General features: G+C 47.8%; 1 protein-coding gene across 8 annotated transcripts in view; it reads right to left on the bottom strand.

Moving 5' to 3' along the window:
* The window catches only part of znf451 (zinc finger protein 451), a 102,815-nt gene that overhangs the window by 45,781 nt on the left and 32,323 nt on the right, over window positions 1-24,711 (bottom strand). For 7 of the 8 annotated variants that reach the window (XM_038800649.1, XM_038800652.1, XM_038800648.1 and 4 more), the window contains 3 exons: window positions 11,609-11,720; window positions 6,179-6,329; window positions 4,231-4,357 (listed from right to left, as the gene is read on the bottom strand). In XM_038800649.1, the coding sequence (XP_038656577.1) occupies window positions 4,231-4,357; window positions 6,179-6,329; window positions 11,609-11,720 (390 nt within the window). The remainder of the gene's footprint in view (window positions 1-4,230; window positions 4,358-6,178; window positions 6,330-11,608; window positions 11,721-24,711) is intronic. The other variant, XM_038800650.1, reaches the window with a different exon arrangement.

The raw sequence follows: 24,711 nt of genomic DNA, 5'->3' as shown, positions 1-24,711 counted from the left end.
TTTTCTCTCATGTCCATAGGGTTTATTCCCGAATAGATTTTTTCGTCCTGAGCAGGGGATTGATCCCGCAGGTGCAAGATGCCGAGTCTTCGGCCATAGCGATTTCAGACCATGCTCCGCACTGGGTTGATCTGGAGATTGGGGAGGCGCGGGACCAGCGCCCGCTCTGGATGTGGGGATGCTGGCTGATGAGGTATGTACGAGGGTCCGGGGAAGTATTGAGGGGTATCTTGATACCAACGACACGGGGGAGGTCCGGGTGGGGATGGCCTGGGAGGCTCTTAAAGCAGTGATCCGGGGGGAGCTGATCTCCATCCGGGCCCATAGGGAAAGGAGGGAGAGGAAGGAGAGGGAGAGACTGGTGGGGGAGCTCCTGGATGTGGACAGTAGATACACGGAGGCACCGGAGGAGGGGTTGCTGGGGGAACGGCATAGTTTGCAGGCCAAGTTTGACTTGTTGACCACCAGAAAGGCGGAGACACAGTGGAGGAGGGCGCAGTATATGAGTATGGGGAGAAGGCGAGCAGGATGTTGGCGCACCAGCTCCGTAGGCGAGATGCGGCTAGGGAAATTGGTGGAGTAACGGATAAGGGTGGGAATGTAGTGCAGAAGGACAGAAGGAAATGGGGTCTTTAGGGACTTCTACGAGGAACTGTACCGGTCGGAACCTCCGATGGGGAGGGGGGGATGGAGAGCTTCATGAACAGGCTATGTTTCCCAAGGGTTCAAGAGGAGCTGGTAGAGGGGCTGGGGGGCGCCGATAGAGTTGGAGGAGCTAGTCAGGGGGATTGGACAAATGCAGTCAGGTAAGGCGCCGGGGCCGGACGGGTTCCAGGTGGAATTTTATAAAAAGTATGGGGATCTGGTGGGCCCCCTGTTGGTGCGAGCCTTCAATGAGGCATGGGAGGGGGGGGCTTTGCCCCCGACGATGTGGCGGGCACTGATCTCTCTGATCCTGAAGCGGGATAAGAACCCCTTGCAGTGTGGATCATACAGGCGTATCTCGCTCCTCAATGCTGACGCTAAGTTGCTGGCGAAGATCCTGGCCACCAGGATAGAGGACTGTGTGCCAGGGTTGATACACGAAGATCAGACAGGATTTGTCAAGGGACAGCAGCTCAGCACGAATGTGCGGAGATTGCTAAATGTTATTATGATGCCGGCGGTGGAGGGGGAGGCGGAGATAGTGGTGGCGCTGGATGTATAGAAACCGTTTGATAGAGTTGAGTGGGGGTACCTGTGGGAAGTGCTGGAGTGGTTCGGATTCGGGGAGGGGTTCATCAAATGGGTGAGGTTGCTCTACGCGGCTCCGATGGCGAGTGTAGTTACCAATGGAAGGAGATCGGAGTACTTTAGGCTCTACCGTGGGACCAGGCAGGGGTGCCCCCTGTCCCCCTTGCTCTTTGCATTGGCGATTGAACCTTTGGCTATGGCGTTGAGGGAGTGAGGGAGATGGAGGGATCTGGTGCGGGGTGGGGAGGAACATCGGGTATCGCTGTATGCGGACGACCTGCTGTTGTATGTGGCGGACCTAGAAGGGGGGATGCCGGGGGTGATGGAGCTGTTAGCGGAATTTGGGGGCTTCTTGGGCTATAAGTTAAATTTAGGCAAGAGCGGGGTATTTGTAGTACACCCGGGTGATCAGGAGGAGGGAATTGGGAGGCTCCCGTTTAAGAGGGCAGTAAAGAGTTTCAGATACCTGGGGGTGCAGGTGGCCAGGAGTTGGGGGATTCGCCATAAGCTTAATTTTACCAGGCTGGTGGAACAGATGAAGGAGGAATTTAAAAGGTGGGACACAGTGTCGCTATCGCTGGCGGGTAGAGTGCAGTCCGTCAAAATGACAGTTCTCCCGAGGTTCTTGTTCCTCTTTCAGTGCTTGCCCATCTTTATCCCTAGGGCCTTTTTTAGGAGGGTGACTAGCAGAACCATGAGCTTTGGTTGGGCGCATGGGACCCCGAGGGTGAAGAGGGTCTTCTTGGATGGGGTAGAGATGGTGGGGGGCTGGCGTTACCCAATCTCTCGGGGTATTATTGGGCGGCCAATGTGTCGATGGTGCGCAAGTGGGTGATGGAGGGGGAGGGGGCAGCATGGAAACGGATGGAGAGGGCGTCCTGTGGAGATACAAGCCTGGGGGCCCTGGTAACGGCGCGGTGGCCGCTCCCTCCCACGAGGTATACCACGTGTCCGGTGGTGGCGGCTACCCTCATGATTTGGGGGCAGTGGAGGCGACATGGGGGAGAAGTGGGGGGCTCGATGGAGGCTCCGTTAAGGGGGAACCATAGGTTCGTCCCCGGGAACATTGATGGGGGATTTCAGGGTTGGTACAGAGCGGGCATCAGACAGCTGAGGGACCCGTTTATTGATGGGAGGTTTGCGAGCCTGGGGGAGTTGGAGGAGAAATTTGGGCTCCCTCGGGAAACATATTCAGGTATCTGCAGGTAAAGGCGTTTGCTAGGCAGCAGGTGTAGGGATTCCCTTCGCTTCCCGCGAGGGGGGTGAGTGACAGGGTGCTTTCGGGGGTCTGGGTCGGAGAGGGGAAGATATCTGATATCTACAAGGTTATGCAGGAGGTGGAGGAGGCGTCAGTAGAGGAGCTGAAAGCTAAGTGGGAGGGGGAACTGGGGGAACAGATCGAAGACGGGACATGGGCTGATGCCCTGGAGAAGGTTAATTCTTCCTCCTCGTGTGCGCGGCTTAGCCTCATCCAATTCAAGGTGCTGCACCGGGCCCACATGTCCGGGTCTAGGATGAGTAGGTTCTTTGGGGGTGAAGACAGGTGTGTCAGGTGTTTGGGGATCCAGCGAACCATGCCCATATGTTCTGGGCATGCCCGCCACTGGAGGAGTTCTGGAAGGGGATGGCGAGGACGATGTCGAGGGTGGTGGGATCCAGGGTCAAGCCAGGATGGCGACTCGCGATTTTTTGAGTTGGGGTGGAGCCGGGAGTGCAGGAGGCGAAAGAGGCCGGAGTGCTGACCTTTGCGTCCCTAGTAGCCCAGCGAAGGATCTTGCTACAATGGAAGGATGCCAAGCGTGGAGACCTGGATCAATGACATGGCGGGTTTTATTAAGCTAGAGAAGGTCAAATTCGCCCAGAGGGGTTCGGTACAAGGGTTCTTTAGGCGGTGGCAACCTTTCCTCGACTTTGCATTTCATTGTTTGTCGTTAAATTTTATATTTTCTGTAAAAAATTCCAATAAAAATTATTTTAAAAAAAAAAGGAGCAGAATGCAATGAGCAAGTGTGCTTTATGGAGTGTCTTGGAATCGTGGCTGGCATCATTAATTCCAGGGAGTAGCAGCAGTGTGTGATATTTGCTTTCAGTGAAGTTTCATTTTGAATAAGTACAAAGCAAAGAAAAACCTGAAGCGTCACTTACCTGTAAACCTTTCTTTGAATTGCATAACTACCCAATTCAAAACCAAATTTGTGGTTAGTTTGAAGACGACAATACAGAGTGTTCCAACACTATTCTAAACATACCACTGTATTGGGGTGAGGGAGGAGATGGAAAAGTAGACCAGGGAAGAGCTGGGTGGGGGGGGGGGGGGGGGGGGGGGGGAAGAGAGAGAGAGAGAGAGGAGGAAAAACAAAGAAAAAAAACATTAACCAGAACGAAAAAGAGGTAAACTACTTGGGAGAATCCATCAATAATTTAGGAATGTGCATATTTTAGGCATGGAAAGTAAAAAGGTCGAGGTGCCATAGTGCCAGATGACCACAGGCCATCTTCCCCTTTGAGGGGGAGAGGTTACTTCAGTGGAGGCCGGGACGCTAAATGGCTTCAAGGCAGAGATAGATAAATTCTTGATGTCGCGAGGAATTAAGGGCTACGGGGAGAATGCTGGTAGGTGGAGTTGAAATACCCATCAGCCATGATTGAATGGCGGAGTGGACTCGATGGGCCGAATGGCCTTACTTCCACTCCTATGTCTTATGGTCTTATGGTTACTGCTGATTTACCGGACCGGGGTCACCACACCTTAGGCGAAGGGCAAGGTGGGGCCTTCATGAATAAGCTCAGCCGATACAGGAATTGAACCCACACTGTTGGCTTGGCTCTGCATCACGTACCAGCTGTCCAGCCAACTGAGCTACACCAGCCCTGGCATGTGCCCCTGGCAAGTAGCTACATGAGTAATGGATGCCATGGTTAACCAAAAAAGGCAAAAATAGTTACATAGATATATTAAATATGAATTTTATTCATCATTCATTTGTCATTATGTACCTTTGAAGCCAAATGCTCTTCATATTTCTGTGGGTTTAGGAATCGTTGACAGCATGCAACACAAATATACCAAGTGGATGGAGACCCATGAAGTGTAATCGTGGGATCACAGGGAGAATGGTCAAACCTTTTTAAAAAAAAACAAATTTGAAAAGTTACCACAGTGTCTGAACTGAACTTCCTCTAAGCCAGCCAACAGCAAAGATTTGAGTAGCACAACTTCCAACAAAAATGTTGCTGAGAGAGTCTAAGGATTGTTGTTCATGCTCCGTCTGGCAGCTTGTTTGTCCATCACATGAAGCATAAACATTTCACAGGTCCCTTGCCAGAATTTTATAATGATCTGGCATAAATGGGTAAACATAAAAGAAGTAGCAGTAGGCCAGTCTGCCCCTCGAGCCTGCTCTGCCATTCCATGAGATCATGGCTGATTTGATTGTAGCTTTCAATCCACTTTCCTGCCTGCGGCCCATAACCCTCGACTCCCTTGCAGATCAAAAATCTGTCTAAGCTCAGCCTCGGAGATATTCAATGCCGGTCTTTTGCAGGAGTGACAACAAGCCACACCTTTGCAACATGAACCTTTTGGTCAAGTAGCCTAACACAGTCTAAGACTACCGGGATCGGGACTATACTCAGATGGACTTTCTTCCAGCCTGCCATAGAGGGCTACCCTATTTCACCAAGAGGTGGGTTTTCAAGGTTTTGAAAAACTCTAGCACGGCTGACACTGCAAGTAGAACCAAGCATTCCTGAACAATTCCAGACCCAACTTATCCGGCAATTGTTGCCGCATGTTTGCTCCATAAACAGGCCCAAGATTCCCCGATCGTAACACGGAGAGTAATTACTTTAAGCATCACGACGGATTCCCAGATCAGGAGCTAAAATAAAACTCCAATACCCATTAAGTACCCCTTATGTACCTTTTGTGGAGAACATGGGACCAAGAGGAGGCCATTCAGCTCCCTGGGCCTCTTCTACCATTTAATCAGACAATGGCGTGTCCCAACTCCTTTCATCAAACGTGGTCCCATTTTCCTCAGAACCCTGAACCAAAAGAAAATCCATCGGTCCCAGCCTTGACACTTTTTTTGGGGGAGGAGGGAGAGAGAGAGGGAGAAAGAAAGAATTCAGGTTTCTAATTTCAAGATTGTGCCCCATGCACTGGACTCTTCCCCCATCAGAGGAAATGGTTTCTCCTCTATCTTCACTCCTTTAATCATCTTAAACATCCCAATTAGATCACCCTTTTTCCTCCTTCAGGTGCCATGCCTTGGCGACCGCAATCCCTCCATTGGATTAATCAAGGATTATCCTTGGCAAAGCAGTGCAGTGGTTTTTCGTTACCTTCTGCCGTATTGCTGGCCAAGAAACTATCCCACACAGACGCATTGGAAGGAATTACAGGCTTTTAATGAACCTGTTTGACCATGTTACGAACACATCTTCCCTAGTCATCCAGTCCGGAAAAGTGCGACTTGGACCCAAACCTTCCGGCCCAGAGGTCGGAACGCTACCACTGTGCCCACAAGACTTCTGGATCAAATACACCCTTTTATAATCAATGGAATATAACCCTATCCTCATGATTTAAATCTTTTAGCCCTGGTGCCATTTCAGTGATTCTCCATAGCATCCAATCCAAAGCCAATATATCCTTCCTGAGGTCATACACCCAGAACTGTATGCAATGAACCGAGGAACAATGAATCTCAACTACAACAGGCAGATGAGGTCATATGCCTCTGAATCAGACAGTTACAATTGACTAATATCAGCAGCCATTGCAAGATAGTAGGAGCTTTTTATAAAAAGACCGAGTTAACAAGGAATTACTTTTCAGTATCTATCCGATTGCATGTTTTGGTTTCTTAAAGCAGTCTTACATAGCACAGGTTATTCATATTACTATTCGTACTAACAAGTTTAAAAAGAAAATGCCTACCTTTTCAAGTGTCCTAAAAGCAGATGCCGATTATCAAACTTCCTGTTACAGTTCATTATTGGGCAGTCAATGGGATCAGCAGTCACTGAAGCACTTGTGCATCTTCTATCTCCTCTACGGCCAAAACTGACAACTCCAGGCTTTGGCCCTGCTTGGCAAATAGATCGCGGGTTGCGAGGGGGAAAAGAAGAGGGAAGGAGAAAGTAAGAAACTAAGAGCAAAAAAGTTGTTAACTTGATCAGAAGAACCAGAATATAATTAATCTGTGGATTTACCAAGTAAATTCTTTCTAATCTCACAAATAATTAAGGGCTTGAAAACATTCCTCATTTTTAGAACATAATTTTGCACTGAAGAACAGATTGCAGGTGTTTACCAAAGAATTATGGTCAGTGATGTTGTCAGGAGGAGCGATCCAAAAACAGGACCAAATATACAGGATTTCCTTCAAAGGGAAATTGAGGAAGGAAATTAACCCTTCCCGTTTCGAAGGAAACGAAGACTGACACCGAGATTGGAAGCCAAAACTTCTGGAGACCCCAAAACGGGCTGAAATCATATAAAAGGATACAGAGCCATCAGGTGAGGAGTTCAGTGATGCAGTACAGGCAGGCTGATGAAGACAGAGACCTCGGTCCAGAAGCTGAGAATGGGCAAATATATAGTTGCTGCAGCTGTTTCTGCTACTTGAAGTTAACATTTTGTGGATCTACACCAATCAGACTGTCGGAAGCAGAGTTGGAGAGGTTCCGCAGACGTGTGCCAATTTTGGTGGAGATCCTGTCCGCGGAACTGGGGTTGGCTGCGCATTGCAGTTACTGAGAATTAGGTTAAATCCAGGAAGAGGAGCAACTGATGTTCTTTGCTCGGAAGATGGAGTTTTGGAACTCAGCCGTAGAATCCCTACTGCAGAAGGAAGCCATTCAGCCCATTGAGTCTGCACTGACCCTCCGAAAAAGCACCCTAGCTAGCCCCCCTCCCCTGCCCTATCCCACTTAACCTGCAAATCTTTGGACTTTGGGGAAGGGAAACCGGAGCACTGGAAGAAACCCACGCAGACACGGGAATAACGTGCAAAATCCACACAGACAGTTGACGGACATGGTGACGTAGACCGGTGACATACAGGCCGAGTGGACTGCTGAGCCAATTCATAGTCTTATATGTATCTAACATTTAATTTGTAATTTATAGTTTATTACCAACCGCAATTTGTGGAGATATATTTAACGGATGGCTATCTCCTATTGAGAGGAAACTCTTGAGAACGTGAGCGATATCCAGAATTGGTTGGGAACTCATTTGAGTGATTACATTGGAAGCGGGAAATTTAGAATTGGTCACTAGAACTGAAAACACAAAGGGAGAAATAAAATATGAAATGAAATGAAAATCGCTTATTGTCACAAGTAGGCTTCAAATGAAGTTACTGTGAAATGCCCCTAGTCACCACATTCCAGCGCCTGTTCAGGGAGGCTGGTATGGGAATTGAACCGTGCTGCCGGCCTGCCTTGGTCGGCTTTAAAAGCCAGCTCTTTAGCCCTGTGCTAAACCAGCCCCATATCAGCATGCTGTCTCTTAAGTTCCCTGTGCTAAGTATTTTAAATGGCTACATTTGCCGCTAAAATCTTCGTAGATCGGGGCAAAGCAATTAGATTGCAATAAAAGCATTAAATATTGAAGAACTATAAGAACTGTAGTTAAGCAGATACACAGACGCATAAGTGAAAAAGCTGAAATCATCTAACTCTTGGCTCGTCGCTTTGACATTGAACCAGATGCAGAGGAAGCAAACTTAGAAGCAGAAACTGACAAAGTAGCGTTGGCTAAAATACAAACGGGAGGGCAGAAATTGCCAAGAAAAAAACGAAATTAGAGCTCCATAGGGAAACGGGACAGCGAGGGGAAAGGGACTGAAAAGAAGTTAGTGAAATGCAATTGTTGTGGGTGAGAGAAATCAGGTAAATTGAATTGGAAAAGGCTAAAGCAAAATTGGATAGCGCAGGTGCCACTAGAAGTTCAGATTCAGAGAAGAGCTTCAATTTTCTGGAGCACCTCTAGCTCGTACACAAATCCAGTGAAGGGGAAGTCGAATCCCACTTCATTCCCTTTTGAGAAAACTGCATAAACAGCTAAAATGGCCAAACTAGTCTTGGACACGACTTTTGCAGGGTGAATTAGATGGAAGGGCTCAAAAAGCTTATTTATTCCATGTTATCAGAAAAAAGCTCTGTGGATTGTGATGAAAAGAAATCTGCCATTGTAAATGCCTATGAGTTGGTGTCGGAGGCATTGTTTCAAAAACGTGCAAAAAACAGCCTGGCCAGACCGCCCTGGAATTTGATTGCTGGGTAAGATCCCGAAAATTTAGATCCCTCTCACAAAAACTCAGTGAAATAACTTTATTGGAGGAATTTAAAAACAGCACCCCAGTTAATCTAAGATCTCACATTGAGGAACAAAGGGTTGCAAGAGTATGGGGCAGATGATTATGAGCTGCCAAACTTTTTAATGCAGGAAAACGTTTCCCAAAAAATCTCCAGGCATCTGGCAAAAGACAGGAAGTGAGAACACAATGGGAAGGGCGATGGCAGCAAAAGAGCAGAAAAGGATGGAGAAGAAATCTCCGAGGAGGAGAATAGGGTGGGAAGGACCGACTACGCTCCAACTTTAAAAGTCAAGAAAGGCCTCATCCAACTTGCTTCTATTGTGGTATGCCTGATCATGTAAACGTGTTTGGTTCAGGTGATCTTGGATAGGACTATTTTCAGGAATTTTGAGGATAAATACCCTAAAAATAACAAGGCTGTATTATTTAGTCATGCTCCCATGATTGATGGCCAGCAGGAAGACCCTGTCTGATTGTTTCAGATTTTTTCAGATGGTATAATCGGAGGAAGTCATAAAGCATGCCAGAATACGGTTATCCAAAAATGATATATTGATGAGAGACACCAGCGGATTTGGAGTGGGGAGTAGTCCATCGAGTTGTCATTCCCAGTTACAGCAGAGAGATTTTAAGAATTGCCCATGAGATTCTGATGGCAGGACATTTAGGAATAAGACAGACTCAGCATAAAGTAATTAAGCATTTATTGGCTGGGATTGCATAGAGATGTGGTTGAATTCTGCAAAGCATTAACCACTCCAAACCCACTGGTCTCCGGGGAGACCTCCACTTCCCTTATCAATATTCAATTGTTGGGTAATAACACATCCTTTTTGACTCTTCCTCAGAGTACACCTTCTGGAACAGTTAGACAGGGTCTTCCTGCTGAGCTTTAGTCATGGGAGCACGGCAATCACCCATCGGCAAAACTCAGCTCCAATGGCCCCAATAAACACTTTTGATTGACCATTTAATGGAGTTCTAGTGGAGTGTGTGGGGCCCCGACCCAAAACCAAAACATGGCATCACTATCCTATAACCATCATGGATTTATCTACCCGATTCCTAGAGGCAATACCCTAAAAACAAACTATAGCAAAGGTGGTGATCAACGGGTTAATTATGTTTTCCACCAGCTGTGCGTTTCCCGAGGGATAGGTTTAGGTACTTGGGGATTCAGGTAGCGAGGGAATGGACGGAGCTCCACGAGGGGACCTTAACGACGATGGTGGAGGAGGCTAGGGAGGATCATCAGAGGTGGGCTACATTGCACTTCACGCTGGCAGGGAGGGTCCAAGTGGTGAAAATGAATATTCCGGGGAAGGCCGAGGAAGGTTCTTGGGGAGGAAGCTCCCCTGATCTTTAACACGATAATTTCTAACATTTTATGGGCAGGGAAGGTGCCGAGGGTGGGGAAGACCCTGCTACAGAGGCCGTTGCCAAACTTGCTTAATTATTATTGGGCCGCGAATGTGGACAAGGTGCAGCGGTGGTGGGAAGGAGAAGGGGTAGAGTGGGTTAGGATGGAGGAGGAATCTTGTAAGGGGTCACATTTGAGGGCTATGGTGACAGCAGCATTGCCAATGGCTCCCCGTAGGTATTCAAGGAGCCCGGTGGTGCAGTCCACAGTGAAGATATGGAATCAGCTGAGGAGGCATTTTTGGTGGAACGGATGTCGGTGCCAACACCCAGTGCGTGAGAATCATGGGTTGGAGCCGGGGAGGATGGATAGTGTATACAGGAGGTGGAAGGAAGTGGAGTCGGTCAAGGTGGAGGGCCCTGTATTTAGTGAAAGGGTTCGCCAGTCTGGAGGAGCCAGTCTCGGTAGAGCTGCCGAGGGGGAGTGAGTTCAGGAAACTGCAAGTTAGGGACTTTGCCTGAAATGTCTGGAGGGGGTTCCCTAGGTTGCTGGGATACATCCTGCTGGAGTGACTGCTGCTTCCGGATATGGAAGGGGAGGGAAGAATTGGGGATATATACGTGGCTGGGGGAAAACAGGGAGGTGAACAGGTGGTGAAGATCAAGGAGAAATGGGAAGTGGAGATGGGAGGGGAGATCAATTGGGGAGCATGGAGTGAGGCACTGCGTAGGGTAAATGGGACCTCCTCATGTGCAAGGATGAGCCTGATACAGTTTAAGGTGATACACAGGGTGCATATGACTCAGGGGAGAATGAATGGGTCCTTTCAGGGTTAGCAGATGAGTGAGAGGTGTGGGCGGGGCCAGTGAATCAGGCGCACATGTTTTGAGGTTGTGAAAAATTGGGAAGATTCTGGGTGGGAGTCTTAGCCAGGATAGTGGAGGCGGAGGTGGACCTGGACCCAGATCCTTTGGCGGCGATATTTGGGGTTTCAGAGAAGCCGGAGCTCATGAACAGGAGGAAGGTGATGTCTTGGTCTTTCGTACTCTGATTGCACCGCGGAGAATTTTGCTGGAGTGGCGGTCGGCATCGTCACCGGGGGTAGCGGCTTGGTTGGGTGGCCTGTACGATTTCCAGAATTCCAAGACAATGACCTGCTCTTGTAGCCATGGTACTTTTAGGGCTGGACCAGTTCAGTTTCTGGTCAATGGTAACCCCTTGGATGTTGACTGTGGGGATTTAGCAATGCCAATGCTGTGTAATATCAAGGACAGATGGTTAGATTCTTTGTTGGATATATCGTTGCATTTCTGTGGGGCAAATATAACTTGCCACACGTCAGCCCAAGCCTCAGTTGTCCAGGTCTTGCTGCATATTGGTACAGAGTGCTCCAGTATCTGAGCAGTTGCGAATAGTACGTCAGCAAACATCCCCACTTCTGTCCTTGTGATGGTGAGAAGTCACTCTTGAAGCAACTGAAGATGGTTGGGGGCACCATCCTCACTCCCTCCCCCCCCCCCCCCCCCCCCCCCCCATACCCTGTTATTTTTGCATACAGGTCTGGGTACATTCCCCTGCCACCAGCCACCCAGATGACCTCAATCTCCATTTAACTCAGCAATCCATAACCCAACCAAACAAAAATCATAATTTCAAAGTGAAATGGAGGAGAAAACGATACCTGGTACTTTCAACCAGTCGTCAACACATCTCCTCGCTTCTTCTGTTGCGGGTTGTCCCTGAATGAATTCCAACTCCTGCATGCCATGGGCATGCTGCGAATCCACCTTCTCCTGCACAAACACACAAACACGAAAGCCTAAGGAGAAAATTCATCGACAACAGCTTGTAGCAACACTGCAGATCATGAAGAAAAATCATCGAGCAGAGGGAGACACATATCTAACATAATGACGCTTCTATGAAATGACATGATTTACAAGTCCCTCAGAATAAATATTTAAATTCAATGTCACTCAACAGCAAAAATGTGCAATCTCAGACGCAGAGAATTGAGTTTCCTCTCACAGAGGAATCTAGAGCTCACGGGCATAGTTTCAGAATGAGGGACTCCCATTAAAGAGGGATGAGGAGGAATTTTGTCTCTCACCTGTTGGTTTGTGTTTGGCATGCTCTTCCCCAGAGAGCAGTGTAAACACAATATACTCAAGGTTGAGTGAGACAGATTTGGGGTGGTGATGGAGGCTTGGGGGGGAGGGGGGGGGGGTGTCGATGACTACTCCTATTTGTGTTTGCAGGTTTGTATACAGACACCTGATGAAGCATACTTGGGAGCACCTCGCACAGTTCTGGTCTCCATATTAGGAAGATCACATTGAGGCACAGGGGGAAAGGGTGAATAAGATTCATAAAAATGCGAATAGAACCGAGGATATAACGATCACCAAAAACTGACCAGTCTGGGTTCTTATCTGTGGAAGAGATGATTGAGAGATGACTTGACAGAGCTTTTTTAGGATTGCAAGTGCTTGATAGGTTGGACACAGCAGATGCCTCCCACTTGTGGAGGAGACCAAAACTGGGGATCACAAATAAAAGACGGTTAATAATATATGCAAAGAGGAAAGAAGCAGAACTTGTTTATCCAGAGAGTGTGGTTAGAACTCACCATAACATGGTGAATATCATAGATCAACTTAAAGGGGGAAACGGGATATATACACGAGAGAGGAATAAATAGGAGAATCTGCTGATAGGGAGAGATGAAATACATTGTGGGGGGGGTGCACAGGTATGGATCATGAAGACCAGCATGGAGCAAGCAGCTGGGCTGAATAGCCTAAAAGGGATGGGAGTCCCTGAAAGGACAATTTTCATTAATTTCACTGAATGTCCGATTCTGTCGTGCATAACACCAATAGCTGCCTGAATGTTCAAAACTTTGATGCTGGGGTACAACGCTTCTCCACTCTTATAACAAAGCAGAGGGCTGGGTACGCTTTTGGAATCCATAATCATGGGGTGGAAAAAAAAATCGGCACGCTCTCGGAGAGGCTTGAGTTAAGAATAGGCGTCGTGGATTTGTTAAAGGAAGAACACACTTGACTAATGAATTTTTTGATGGGGCGACAGTGAAGGTTGATGGAGGGAGTGTGGTAGATGTCGTCTATGCGGATTTTAAGAACACATTTGACAAAGTGCCACAAAAAAAGGGCTCGTGATCGTAACTGAAGTTCATGGAACAGGAGAGTCAGTATCCAAAATGGCTTAAGAACTGAAAGCAGCAGGTCGCGGTACAACAGTAATGCTTTCCTTATTTAAGGAAGGATTTAAAATGTGCTGGAAGCTTTTCAGTGAAGGGTCACTGAACTGCTGCTTGAATTCGGAAGCACTTCTTGAGGAAAGGTTGGACAGGCTAGGCTTGTGACCACTAGAGGAGTAATAGATGACTTGATCGAAACATACAAGATCCGGAGCGGTCTTGACAGGGTCAATGTGGAAAGGGTGTTTCCCCTTGTTTTAGAAACTAATAATAATAATAATAATAATTTATTAGAGTCGCAAGTAGGCTTGCATTAACACTGCAATGAAGCCACTGTGAAAATCCCCTAGTTGCCCCTGTTCGGGTAAATGTGAGCTACTATTTAAAAATAAGACAGCAAAGAGGAGAATGTGTCTCAGAGGGTAGTGTCGTTGAAACCCTCTTCCTCAAAGGCAATGGAAGCAGTGCCTTTGAATATTTAAGGTAGAGCGAGATAGATTCTTGATTAACAAGGGGGGTGGTGGTGGTGGTGTTGAAGGTAAAGGTAGGCTTGTGGAGTTGCAGTTACAATCAGATCAGCCATGACCTTATTGAATGCAGAGCAGGCTCGAGGGGCCGAGTGGCCTACTCCTGCTCCTAATTCAGATATTCATGTGCAAGCAAAATATTCTCAACACATTTCAGTGGGACCGCTGCTGGCAAGGCTCCTAACAGAATACAAGGTAAGGGGTCCCATCAAGCCACGCTCCAATCATCAGGCATACACAGAGCTGGAGTTGGGAAATCTGCTCCGTATATGCACCTAAAAGGACAACCGTAAGCGAGACCTCCAGGATGCAAGATTGTGCAATCTGACCCTGAAGACAATCCGGGCCACCGAAGTTCCCGGATAATAATTTATTACAAACCACATTATCCAATTATAGTTAGCCTAATTTAATTTTAAAAAATTTCCATCATTTAGGGCAGCACGGTGGCGCAGTGGTTAGCACTGCTGCCTTGCCGAGGTCCCAGGTTCTTAATTGGAAAAAATGAATTGGGTACTCCAAATAAAAAAAAATTCCATCATTTCACCGTGACAGAAACCACTGTGCTCCATGCTCTATTTTGCCTTCACTTACAATCTAAAATTACAATCGACAGAAATCTAGATGAAAATGAAATCTGTTTTTACTGCACGTCAGTCAATTTTCAATCTGTGCCCTCCCGATATCTTTCATACTGCACAATAAAACTCTTTGACCTGGATCAAGTTGTCTCAACAAAGGTGCACACACTTATTACAGCTACTTCCTTTAAATCTAGCCCGCCAGAGCTCTTTGTAAACCTTGCTAGCAGGGATGGGCTGCAGGAGCAGCTAAAAGCTAGTTTCAAAATATACCAGCAGGTTCTTCCGTACTGCAATGTAATCAAAATAGTCCACTAAGTTGGAACAAGGGTCAACTTGGTATTCAGACTGGAGCTCAAGTCTTTCAATTTATCAGGCTGCTTGCCTGCTGTACAGCACTGGATAAGCAGAAGATTCCTCCACTAAATATTGGGAAAGCTGAAGCCATTGCATTCACTCCCCACCACTGAAGCCCATAAGCCATTGCCTTAGGTTGAACCAGACTCTGTCAGCAACCTTGGTGTCAATGCTAGGCCCCTTGAGATGAACTCCAGCCACATAGCCATGCCACCATAAACGCTACCTATTTCTACCTCCATAATGTCACCCGACTCCACTTTGCCTCAGCTGCTGCCTCATTCTTGCCTTTATTGCCTCCGCAATTACAAATTCCCATCCACTACAGGCCGAGGTGTCTTGTCCCAACTCCGCAAGCATGACCTCATCCAAAACACCGTTGCTTATATCCTAACTCGTACCATAAAACAATAAGACCATGAAGCAGGATTAGGCCATTCGGCCCATCAAGTCTGCTCTGCCATTCAATCATGGCGGATGTGTTCCTCATTCTCCTGCTTTCTCCCCATAACCCCTGATCCCCTTATTGATCAAGAACACCAATTTGTGCTCGACGTGCTGTTACCTACAACAGGGCTACAGACAAAGACCTGGAATTACACAGAACATAAAAATAACTTCTCAATATTGTCATGGGCCAGGGTTTAGAGAACCCCAAGGTGTATCATGGAGTTCACCTGACCCACAACTTTTAATAGATTGTGGTATGGGGAGCACACGGCCCACTCTGCAGGGGTGGTACAGCAGAAATGGAAAAGTATTTTTTAAAAGCAAAACAATGTTTATTCTATGAACTCAAGTTAACCTTCTTAAAACATACAGCGAGCATCTTAGCAACCATTAATTCAAATACAACCCCCAAAGAATACAACACTAAGTAATCCTTTGAGCTTTCCTTTTTAACATCCATAAGACATGAAATGAAAATGAAATGAAAATCGCTTATCGTCACAAGTAGTCTTCAAATGAAGTTACTCTGAAAAGCCCCTAGCCGCCACATTCCGGCGCCTGTTCGGGGAGGCTGATACGAGAAAACACCTTTCAACAGAAGCACATTAGGTTTACATTCACTACTGAGAACATTTATATTTCTGAATTCACCAAATGATCAAGAGATAGTCTTTTGATGGCAGAGAGAACAGCAGTACACCTGCTTGGTCTGGCTTCAGCTCCAACAGTGAAAACAAAACTAAAACACACCCTGCAGCCTGTTCAGAAACGAAAGTAAAAAGCTGACAGACAGCCCAGCTCCACCCATTCTGACATCACTGCAGTAGTAAACACCCATTTCTTAAAAGGTACTCTCACATGACAATATACAAGTTTTCTTCCTCCAATTCTCTTCCAGAGTACACAGACTTGAACAGGACGCATCGGGGAATATTTTGCAGGCCTGTTCAAATCCAACCCAGCTCTTCAGGGTTACTTAATCATTCAAGTAATTTACTCCATTGCAACATCATGGAGGATTTAAGTCAGTCAGTCTGACAGGTAGTACAGGCTTAACTGTCACTTTGAATTTAGACTGTTCAGGGGAGATTTAATAGAGTTGTTTAAAATGATCGAAGGTTTCAAAGAAACAACTTGGTCTCATGAAGGAATTCAAGATGGGGGTGCAGGGCGCAATCCTAAAACTAGAGTTTTCGAAAAGTAGCAAACATCTGAAATTTTTGCCTCCAAAAGAATAAGTCATGCTGGGTCAAGTGAAGCTTTCAAGACTTACATCAACAGATTGGTGGCCAATCAGCTCAGTTGGTCAGGTGGTTACTGTGGAGTTTAGAAGAACAACAACAGTGCAGGTTTGATTCTCGCTCCGGCCTAGGTTGACGTGGGACCTGACCCCGAGAGTGGAAGGCAATGGCAAAGCACCACCAACGGAAACAGCCATTACACAACGGCCCAGCATCAGCAGACAAATGAGCCACACACCTGCTTCAGGCAGAGCACACACACCATCAATATATTATTGATAAAAGGGAGCATGCTGGCAGTATTTGAAAAATGAAAATCGCTTATTGTCACGAGTAGGCTTCAATGAAGTTACTGTGAAAAGCCCCTAGTCGCCACATTCCGGCGCCTGTCTGGGGAGGCTGGTACGGGAATCGAACCGTGCTGCTGGCCTGCTTTAAATGCCAGCGATTTAGCCCATTGAGCTAAACCAGCCCCATCTAAATCAGTATTTAGCACTGTGCCTAATGGCACTGAGGTCCCAGGTTCGATTCCGGCCCTGGGTCACTGTCCATGTGGAGTTTTCACATTCTCCCCGTGTTTGCGTGGGTTTCACCCCCACAACCCAAAGATGCACAGGGTAGGTGGATTGGCCACGCTAAAGGATCAACGGTGATGAACTAGAGTTGAGGTACAGATCAGACATGATCTGATGGAATAGCTCAAGGGACTGAACGACCAAGGCCAATTTCATTGCAAAATCAAACTTCTTGATCAAGATCTTGAAGGTTTTAGCTATTTCTCCGATCTCAAGCCTCCATCTCTCAGTACGTTTACTGACAACGAGTGTGAGAGAGATATGGGAATCGTCTCGATTTCTTTTACTTAATTACTTGCTGGAAATCAATCCAAAAGCAATTACCTCACCCATTCCAAGATGTCTTACAAATGTATTTCCAGAATCTTTCAGGGAATGTGCACGGATTGCAAATGTCCAACGGTGGAACTGCTGACTCACTGAGCTACTGAAACATTCCTTCAGTAAGCAGTTCGGGAAATTGAAAAGAAAGTTGTTCATTTATAAAGCATCTTTTACAACCCCAGGAAATCCCAAAGCCCTTTACAGTCGATGAAGTATTTCTAAAGTGAAGTGGTATCACTCTTGTAACGTAGAAAATAGCTACCAATCGGCACACAGCAAGCTCCCGTAAACAGCAATATGATAGTCACCAGATAATTTGTTTTGTGATGTTGTTTGAGGAATAAATATTGGCCAGGGCACAGGGGTTAACTCCCTCGCACTTTTTCCAAAGTAGTGTTATGGGATGTTCCATGCCAGTGTTTAAGCTCCAAGGGAGCCTCCTTCCACCCCTTTTTTGCTTATTCATTCATAGGGTGTGGGCAATGCTGGAAAGGCCAGCATTTATTGTCCATCCCTAATTATCCTTGAACTGAATGACTTGCCGGGCTGTTTCAGAGGGTAATTAAGAGGCAGCCACATTGCCGTGGATGTGGAAGTGACATGCAGGTCAGACCAGGTAAAGGTGGCAGACTTCCTACCCAAAAGGATATTGAACCAGATGGGTTTTTACAACAATCGACAATGGTTTCCTGGTCATCAGTTGAACCCAGGTCACCAGAGTATTAACCCTAAATCACTGGATTACTAGCACAGTGACAATACCATTATGGCATCACTTCCCCACCATATTCATCTAACTGTACTTGCATAACCTTTTATTCCTTTTTCCATCACGCATTTATCTACTTTTCCCTTAAATACATCAATGTTATTTGCTTCAATCACTCCACAAGGTTTTTTTAATGTTATAACATACGGTTATGTGATCAGCAGCTTACATGATTATATGCTCCACATTATAACCACTCCTTCAATAAGAGTTTGGATTCCATATTGAATAATTTTGTGGTCACCACATATTTATGACCCCTTGTTTTGATCTCGGATAAATGGAAACTAAAGTTGTAATTCTCCCAACCAACCCGCGGCGGGTTTGGTGGCACGCAATCGCAGTGAATGTGGCAGGAGTCAAAAAGTCGGAAACCCAGCCGCATAAAATCCTGTTACAATTCTCCCAGTGGCGAGTCGCCCTTTCCGCTGGTAGGTGATGCGAATGCCATTTGCATCGAATTCCCATTAAAACAGCTGCCCGCCAGCATCCCATCACACCAGCATGAAATTGCGTCGATCTGAAACCCGACTGCTAAAAGAGTGGCGTGTGCAAGACGGTCCTCAGTTCACCAGAGGTTTTGGGGGTAGTGCGCAACAACTTTCTGCCTTGCACTGCGCTGCTCCCAATGTGCTGTTCACCATTCTGCCATAGCAGGCCGGTTCCTCCCTCCATCTCCATGGCGAGCTGGTCTTCATGGACAGCACCGCACTGCTGGACACAGGGACTCTCCTGTGCCACTGACTCGGATCAGTATTGTACCTGGGGTTGGGGACTACTGGGTCTCCAACCCCCTGGTGTCACACAGCAGCAGGTTCGACACGGACAGCACTGTGTTGTGGGACTAATGCAGCCACCGCAACAAGGTCTGAAGTTCAACCAGTAGTGCAAGGCGAGACCGGGCTAACAAAGACAAGGGGCGTAGAGTGGAAGGGGAGCTGTGCGAGGGGGGGAGGGGGCCAAGAATGGAAGGCACAGGGAAGACCGAGGGGAGGAAAGTTGGACCCCCACAAGGCTGCATGAAAAGCTCAGAAACAAGTGGTTCAAAAGTGATACATCGTTTACTGGAAGGGGATTCACAAAGTGAATCACTTAGTGGGGCACCACAGTGGTTAGCACTGTTGCTTCACAGCGTCAGGGTCCCAGGTCCGATTCCCGGCTTGGGTCACTGTGCGGGGTCTGCACGTTCTCCCAGTGTCTGCGTGGGTTTCCTCCGGGTGCTCCGGTTTCCTCCCACAAGGCCCGAAAGATGTGCTATTAGGCAATTTGGACGTTCTGAATTCTCCCGCTGAGTATCCGAACAGGTGCCGAAACGTGGCGACGCGGGGATTTTCACAGTAACCTCATTGCAATGTTAATGTAAGCCTATTTGTGACAATAAGATTATTTTTAAGACAGACTCCAGTTGGTGCAGGTAGAGGCCAAGGGGGGCAGGAGTGTCTCGACAGGGGAATGGCGAATCCAGGAACAGAATTCTTGAGGCTGCCAGCCTTCTTCCTCTGGGTTACTGAGATCCTGCACAATCTGCCGAAGACAGCTGGGGCTGCAGAGAGTGATAGGGAGTGTGTTGGACTGGAGTTTAAATATGGCGCTGGGACTTTCAAACCAGTCAGCTGAGGGCGGGCGGATACGTCAGCTGTCGACTCACCAGGAGAGTCGGTGGGGGAACTCGCTTGTGCATAATTACCGAGCTTTCAAATGCAGAATCTGGCGTAGATCCTGCTGCTCTATTTGGCGGGGCAGGTGCTGTCGGAGCTGCTTGCCACCACACTTAGTCTCAAAATCATTGAATTCTGCTCAACATCTCTGTCCATCCTATAAATTCCCTCCAGCCTTTTCCACTTTTCCCGATGACCATAACTTCTCCGTTCTGATGTTCTCCTTGCAACCTCTCTCGGTGCCCCTATTAACGTTTGGTAGCACGGAGACCATAACTGTTGACAGTACTCCAAGCGTGGCATAGATAAGATCAAATACACGCCCGCCAAAAACCTATCTGCTTTTCATTTCTAAAGCTCGAGAAATAAACTTCAGTGTTCGGTGTAAAAACAGAAACTCAAACGAAAATACTCGACAGGCCTGACAAATCCGCAGTGAGAGAGAAAGATTTAATACTCAGGATTGAAGGCCTCCCTTCAGGAAAGCTGGAGACGTAACAGGTGAAGTACAGAGGCAGGGAAGGGGGAGAACAAGATTGAAGGACTGCAATTGGGTGGAAAACAGGAAAGATTAAGCAATGATGGAAGGTAATGGGTATAATAAAGTCTCGAGGAGGTGGAAATGGAACTAGCAGGGCCATTACCACCAGCTGCCATCTGAAAAAAATGGAGTCAGAGGATACGACCTTAAGTTGTTGAACTCAATGTGAGACTGGAAGGCTGTCAAGTGCTTAATACAGGAGGATGAGGTGTTGTTCTTTGAGCTTCTGATGAACTTCATCAAAACAGAGGAGAAGGCCAAGCACAGAAAGGTCAGCGTGGGAGTCAGGTGGAGAATTAAGAAAACAGGCTCCCAAATCAGGATCACACTGGCGGACTGAATGGAGGCGTTTTGCAAAGCAGTCACTCAATCTGCGTGCTGTCTCCTCAATGCAGAGGAGATTTCATGGTGAGCAACAAATACTCAGGCAAGTCCGTAAAAATCGCTGCTTCACTTGGGAGGAGTGTTTGGTCCCTTGCATGGTGGAACGGGAGGAGTTAAAAGAGCAGGTGCTGCATCACCTACACTTGCATGGGAAGAGGAGAGACAGGACTGGGGAGTGAATCAGGGTGTTCGTGGAAACAGTTCCTTTGAAATGCGACAAAGATGTTTTTCAAGGTGGCATCATGCTAGAAGTGACAGAAATCATAGCATTTACAGTGCTATTCGGCCCATCCAGTCTGCGCTGGCCCTTGGAAAGAGCATCCTACTTAAGCCCACGTCGCGACCCTATCCCTGTAACCCCACCTAACCTCTTTTTGGACACGAAGGGCAATTTAGCATGGCCAATCCACCTAACCTGCACATCTTTCGACTGTGGGAGGAAACCCGGTGCACCCGAAGGAAACCCACGCAGACACGGAGAGAGAGTGCAAACTCCACTCAGACAGTGACCAGAGGCCAGAATTGAACCTGGGACCCTGGAGCTGTGAGGTAGCATTACTAACCACTGTGCACCGTGTTGCCCTATGGCAGAGGATGGGGAGGTTAGTGGGGAGATTGCCAAGGACAAGAGGCACCCTATTGAGGTTTTGATCAGACATTTTGGAAACTCAACACGGAGTTTGACCATTTCTCTGCCCCCAATTTGTTTCAAACCAATAGTTGCTGGTGATGATTCTGATATTTCCATGTATACCTCCTTGGTTTCTTTACTTATCCCAATACCATTTCCTTTTGCCTTGACCATCATCCCATTCCTTCAGTCATTTAATCTCTTATCAGGGGCCTTGCCTGCGCCATTTCTGACCTCTTCCAGTTCTGGCAAGGTCATCAACCTCAAACATGAGCTGCTTCTCTCTCCACAGGTGCTGCCTGACTTCGGAGTACTTCCAGCATTTTCTGTTTTTTTAAGATAGATTTTCAGCATTCCCATTGTGTACTCAGTGCTTGGTTTGCTTGTTTGTGAAACGGCCTTATTAATCTGTGTCAGAACTTTTAGTCACCAGTGTATCTGTCCCCCTAGGTCACCTTGGTTCATCACCCATTATTAAACCTGTATAGGCCTCCGTATTCTTCTGACTAAAAAATAAAATCCTCACTGAGTACAGAAATTGATTTGCCAATCGCACTCCAGTCTACAAGTTCATTGTGGCAGCGCGGCCTCTTTAAGGGATGATTGTTCGCAGGCCATGATCCATCGCAAGGGAGCGCACGAACCCTGGCTAATGTGAAGAAAGCACGGGGCCCAGGAGTCAAGGAGTAAAGATCTGTATTTCAACTGCTGTTACTGTATATGCTGTACCTCACTGTTTGCCACAATAAATCACTTCATAAATCATGAATGTCTTGACTGAAATTAGTCTCGGGATGCATCCTATTACTCAATATTCTTTTTTTTAAAAAATATTTTATTGAGTAATTTATATTATAAATATTCACAGAATAAACAACCACACACCAAGAAAAACAAAACCCAGCTGACATGGCTTACATAAACAACACCCCAACAACAATTCCACACCAACCTACCAAATCCCACTGCCTCCTCCCCTTTTTAAACACCCCTCTCATCGCCCGCCAGCTTAGTCCTATTCAAAGAAGTCGATAAATGGCTGCCACCTCAGGGCAAACCCCAGCATCAAGCCCCTCAGGGCGAACCTAGTCTTCTCAAGCCTGAGAAACCCAGCCATGTCACTTCACCCATACTCCCGACTTCAGGGGGTCAGAGTCCCTCCATGCTAGCAAGATCCGTCTCCGGGCTACCATGGAGGCAAAGGCCAAGATATCGGCCTCTCTCGCCCCCTGGACTCCCGGGTCTTCTGACGCACCACAAATAGCCACCTCTGGACTCGGAACCACCCTTACTTTCAGTACTTCCGACATAACGTCGGCAAACCCCTACCAGAATCCCCCAAGCCTCGGACATGCCCAAAACATAGACATGATTCACATACCACACGCATACGCCGATCGTCCACCCCTTCGAAAAGCCTGCTCATCCGGGCCACAGTCATGTGCGCCCTGTGGACCACCTTAAATTGTATCAGGCTAAGCCTGGCACACAACGGGGATGCATCGACTTGCATCAGGGCCTCCTCCCATAACCCAGCCTCCAACTCCCAACCCAACTCTTCTTCCCACTTCCGCTTCACCTCCCTTATTGGGGCTCCCTCCCAGTCCATCAGCTCCTTATAGATTTGCGATACCTTCCCCGCCCCAACTTGACATTACCTTATCCTATAGCCCCTGGGATGGAAGGTGCAGGATGGTCGATACCTGCCTCCGTACAAAGTCCCTCACCTGCAAGTAACGGAACCCATTCCCTTTGGGAAGCTCAAACTCCTTCTCCAACTCTTCCAATCCAAACACGGAAAGCCCCCATCTATGAACAAATCTCCAAACCGCTGCCAGCTCTGAAACCCCCCATCCAGGCCCCCCAGAGAAAACTGGTGGTTGCCACACATTGGCGCCCACACCGATGCCCCCTCAAGCCCCATGTACTGACACCCACAGGGCCGCCATTACTACCGGGCTTGTGGAGTACTTCGCCAGTGAGAACAGCAAGAGGCGGCGTTAACAATGACCCCAAACTGGTGTCCTTACAAGAGGCTGCGACCATCCGTTCCCACACCAACCCCTCCCTCACTTACCATTTCCTAACCCTCCCACACTAATCCCATGCTCATCCCCTACTGCGCTTCCGTGAGCTAGCCCACCCAGCTATCCTGGTAGCTCCCACCCATGGCGCCTAGCATCCCATCCCCCCCACTGATTTCTTCTCTTTCTCCACTTTCCCCCCCCCCCCCCCCCCAAGCCTCCCACTCAACCATCCTCCCAGTGAAAACCTGACAATCCCCACCAAATACAAAGAAAAGAGCAACCCACAATCCCCCACCAAGAACGAACACAGAGCAATGGTCCCAAACACAATACAAAAACAAACCCAAAGGAACAGAAAAGGCGCATCGCCACCAAAGGTCAATGTCTCCTTCTCCTGCCAGTTCACTGTCTCTGACAAATTACCTCTGGCGTCCCAAAGTACAGCTCCCGACCCTTATAGGTCACTCAAAGGTGCCGGATACAGCATGCCAAATTTCACCCCCTTCTTAAAGAGGGCCGCCTTCACTATGTTGAAGCCTACTCTCCTCTTGGCCAGCTCTGCACCCAAGACCTGATACACACGCAGCTCATTGGCCTCCCAGGTACAGGCCTCGTCTGCCTGGCCCACCTCAAAATCCGCTCCTTGACCAGGAACCGGTGCAGACGCACCACCATCGCCCTCGGCAGCTCGTTCCCCTGCGGCTTCCTCATCAGCGCCCTGTACACCCGGTCCACCTCCAAGGGTCGTTCAAATGACCCCTCACCCGGCAGCTTCTCAAAAATCCGAGCTGCATACGAGCCAGCGTCCGCTCCCTCGGTGCCCTCCACGATCCTCAAGGCCTGCGAAACAAATTCTCCAGGTTCTCTACCTTCTCCTGCAGCCGGCTCTGAAGATCCCGCATCACCCCCATCTCCGCTGCCATCGAGGTAAGCTGCTCCTCGTGCTCCCCCGCCATCTCCTCCAGCTTCAAATCCAGGCGGTCGATCCCTGCCTTTAAAAATCGGGTCCACCACCCTAGCCAGGTCCTCCAAATTCTCCTTCCTCTGCTGGGTGAACTTCTCATTAAGGAAGCCCACCAGCTTCTCCGTCGATCATTGAGAGGGTAGAGCTGATCGCTGACCCTCCACCATCTTCACCTGTGTCTCAGGCACAACTCCAGCTATCTCCAAATGTTCTTTTCTTTTTGGATCACTTTTGGTCCACAAATCCATCCGCCGGTTGGACATTCTCTCCTTCCACCCCTCCTGCACCTTTTTTTAAATCAAAAAAATCCACCCTTTAGCCGCGGAAAAGGCACGAAAATTCCACCACGAGCGGGAACTACCAAATATGCGACCACTCACATGGCTGCCATCGGAAGCATTACTCAATATTTCTAAAGAAAACCATGCATTGTGTTCTTCAGCATCATTGAGCATCACTTAACATTTACCCACATTAAGCTCCGTCTTTCTACAGTCTGAGCATCCAAGCTTTTGGTTCTGATGGGCCAGTC

Source organism: Scyliorhinus canicula, chromosome 6 (genome assembly GCF_902713615.1).
Source record: "Scyliorhinus canicula chromosome 6, sScyCan1.1, whole genome shotgun sequence".
NCBI classification, from domain to species: domain Eukaryota; kingdom Metazoa; phylum Chordata; class Chondrichthyes; order Carcharhiniformes; family Scyliorhinidae; genus Scyliorhinus; species Scyliorhinus canicula.
This window is presented reverse-complemented; position numbering and strand designations above follow the sequence as displayed.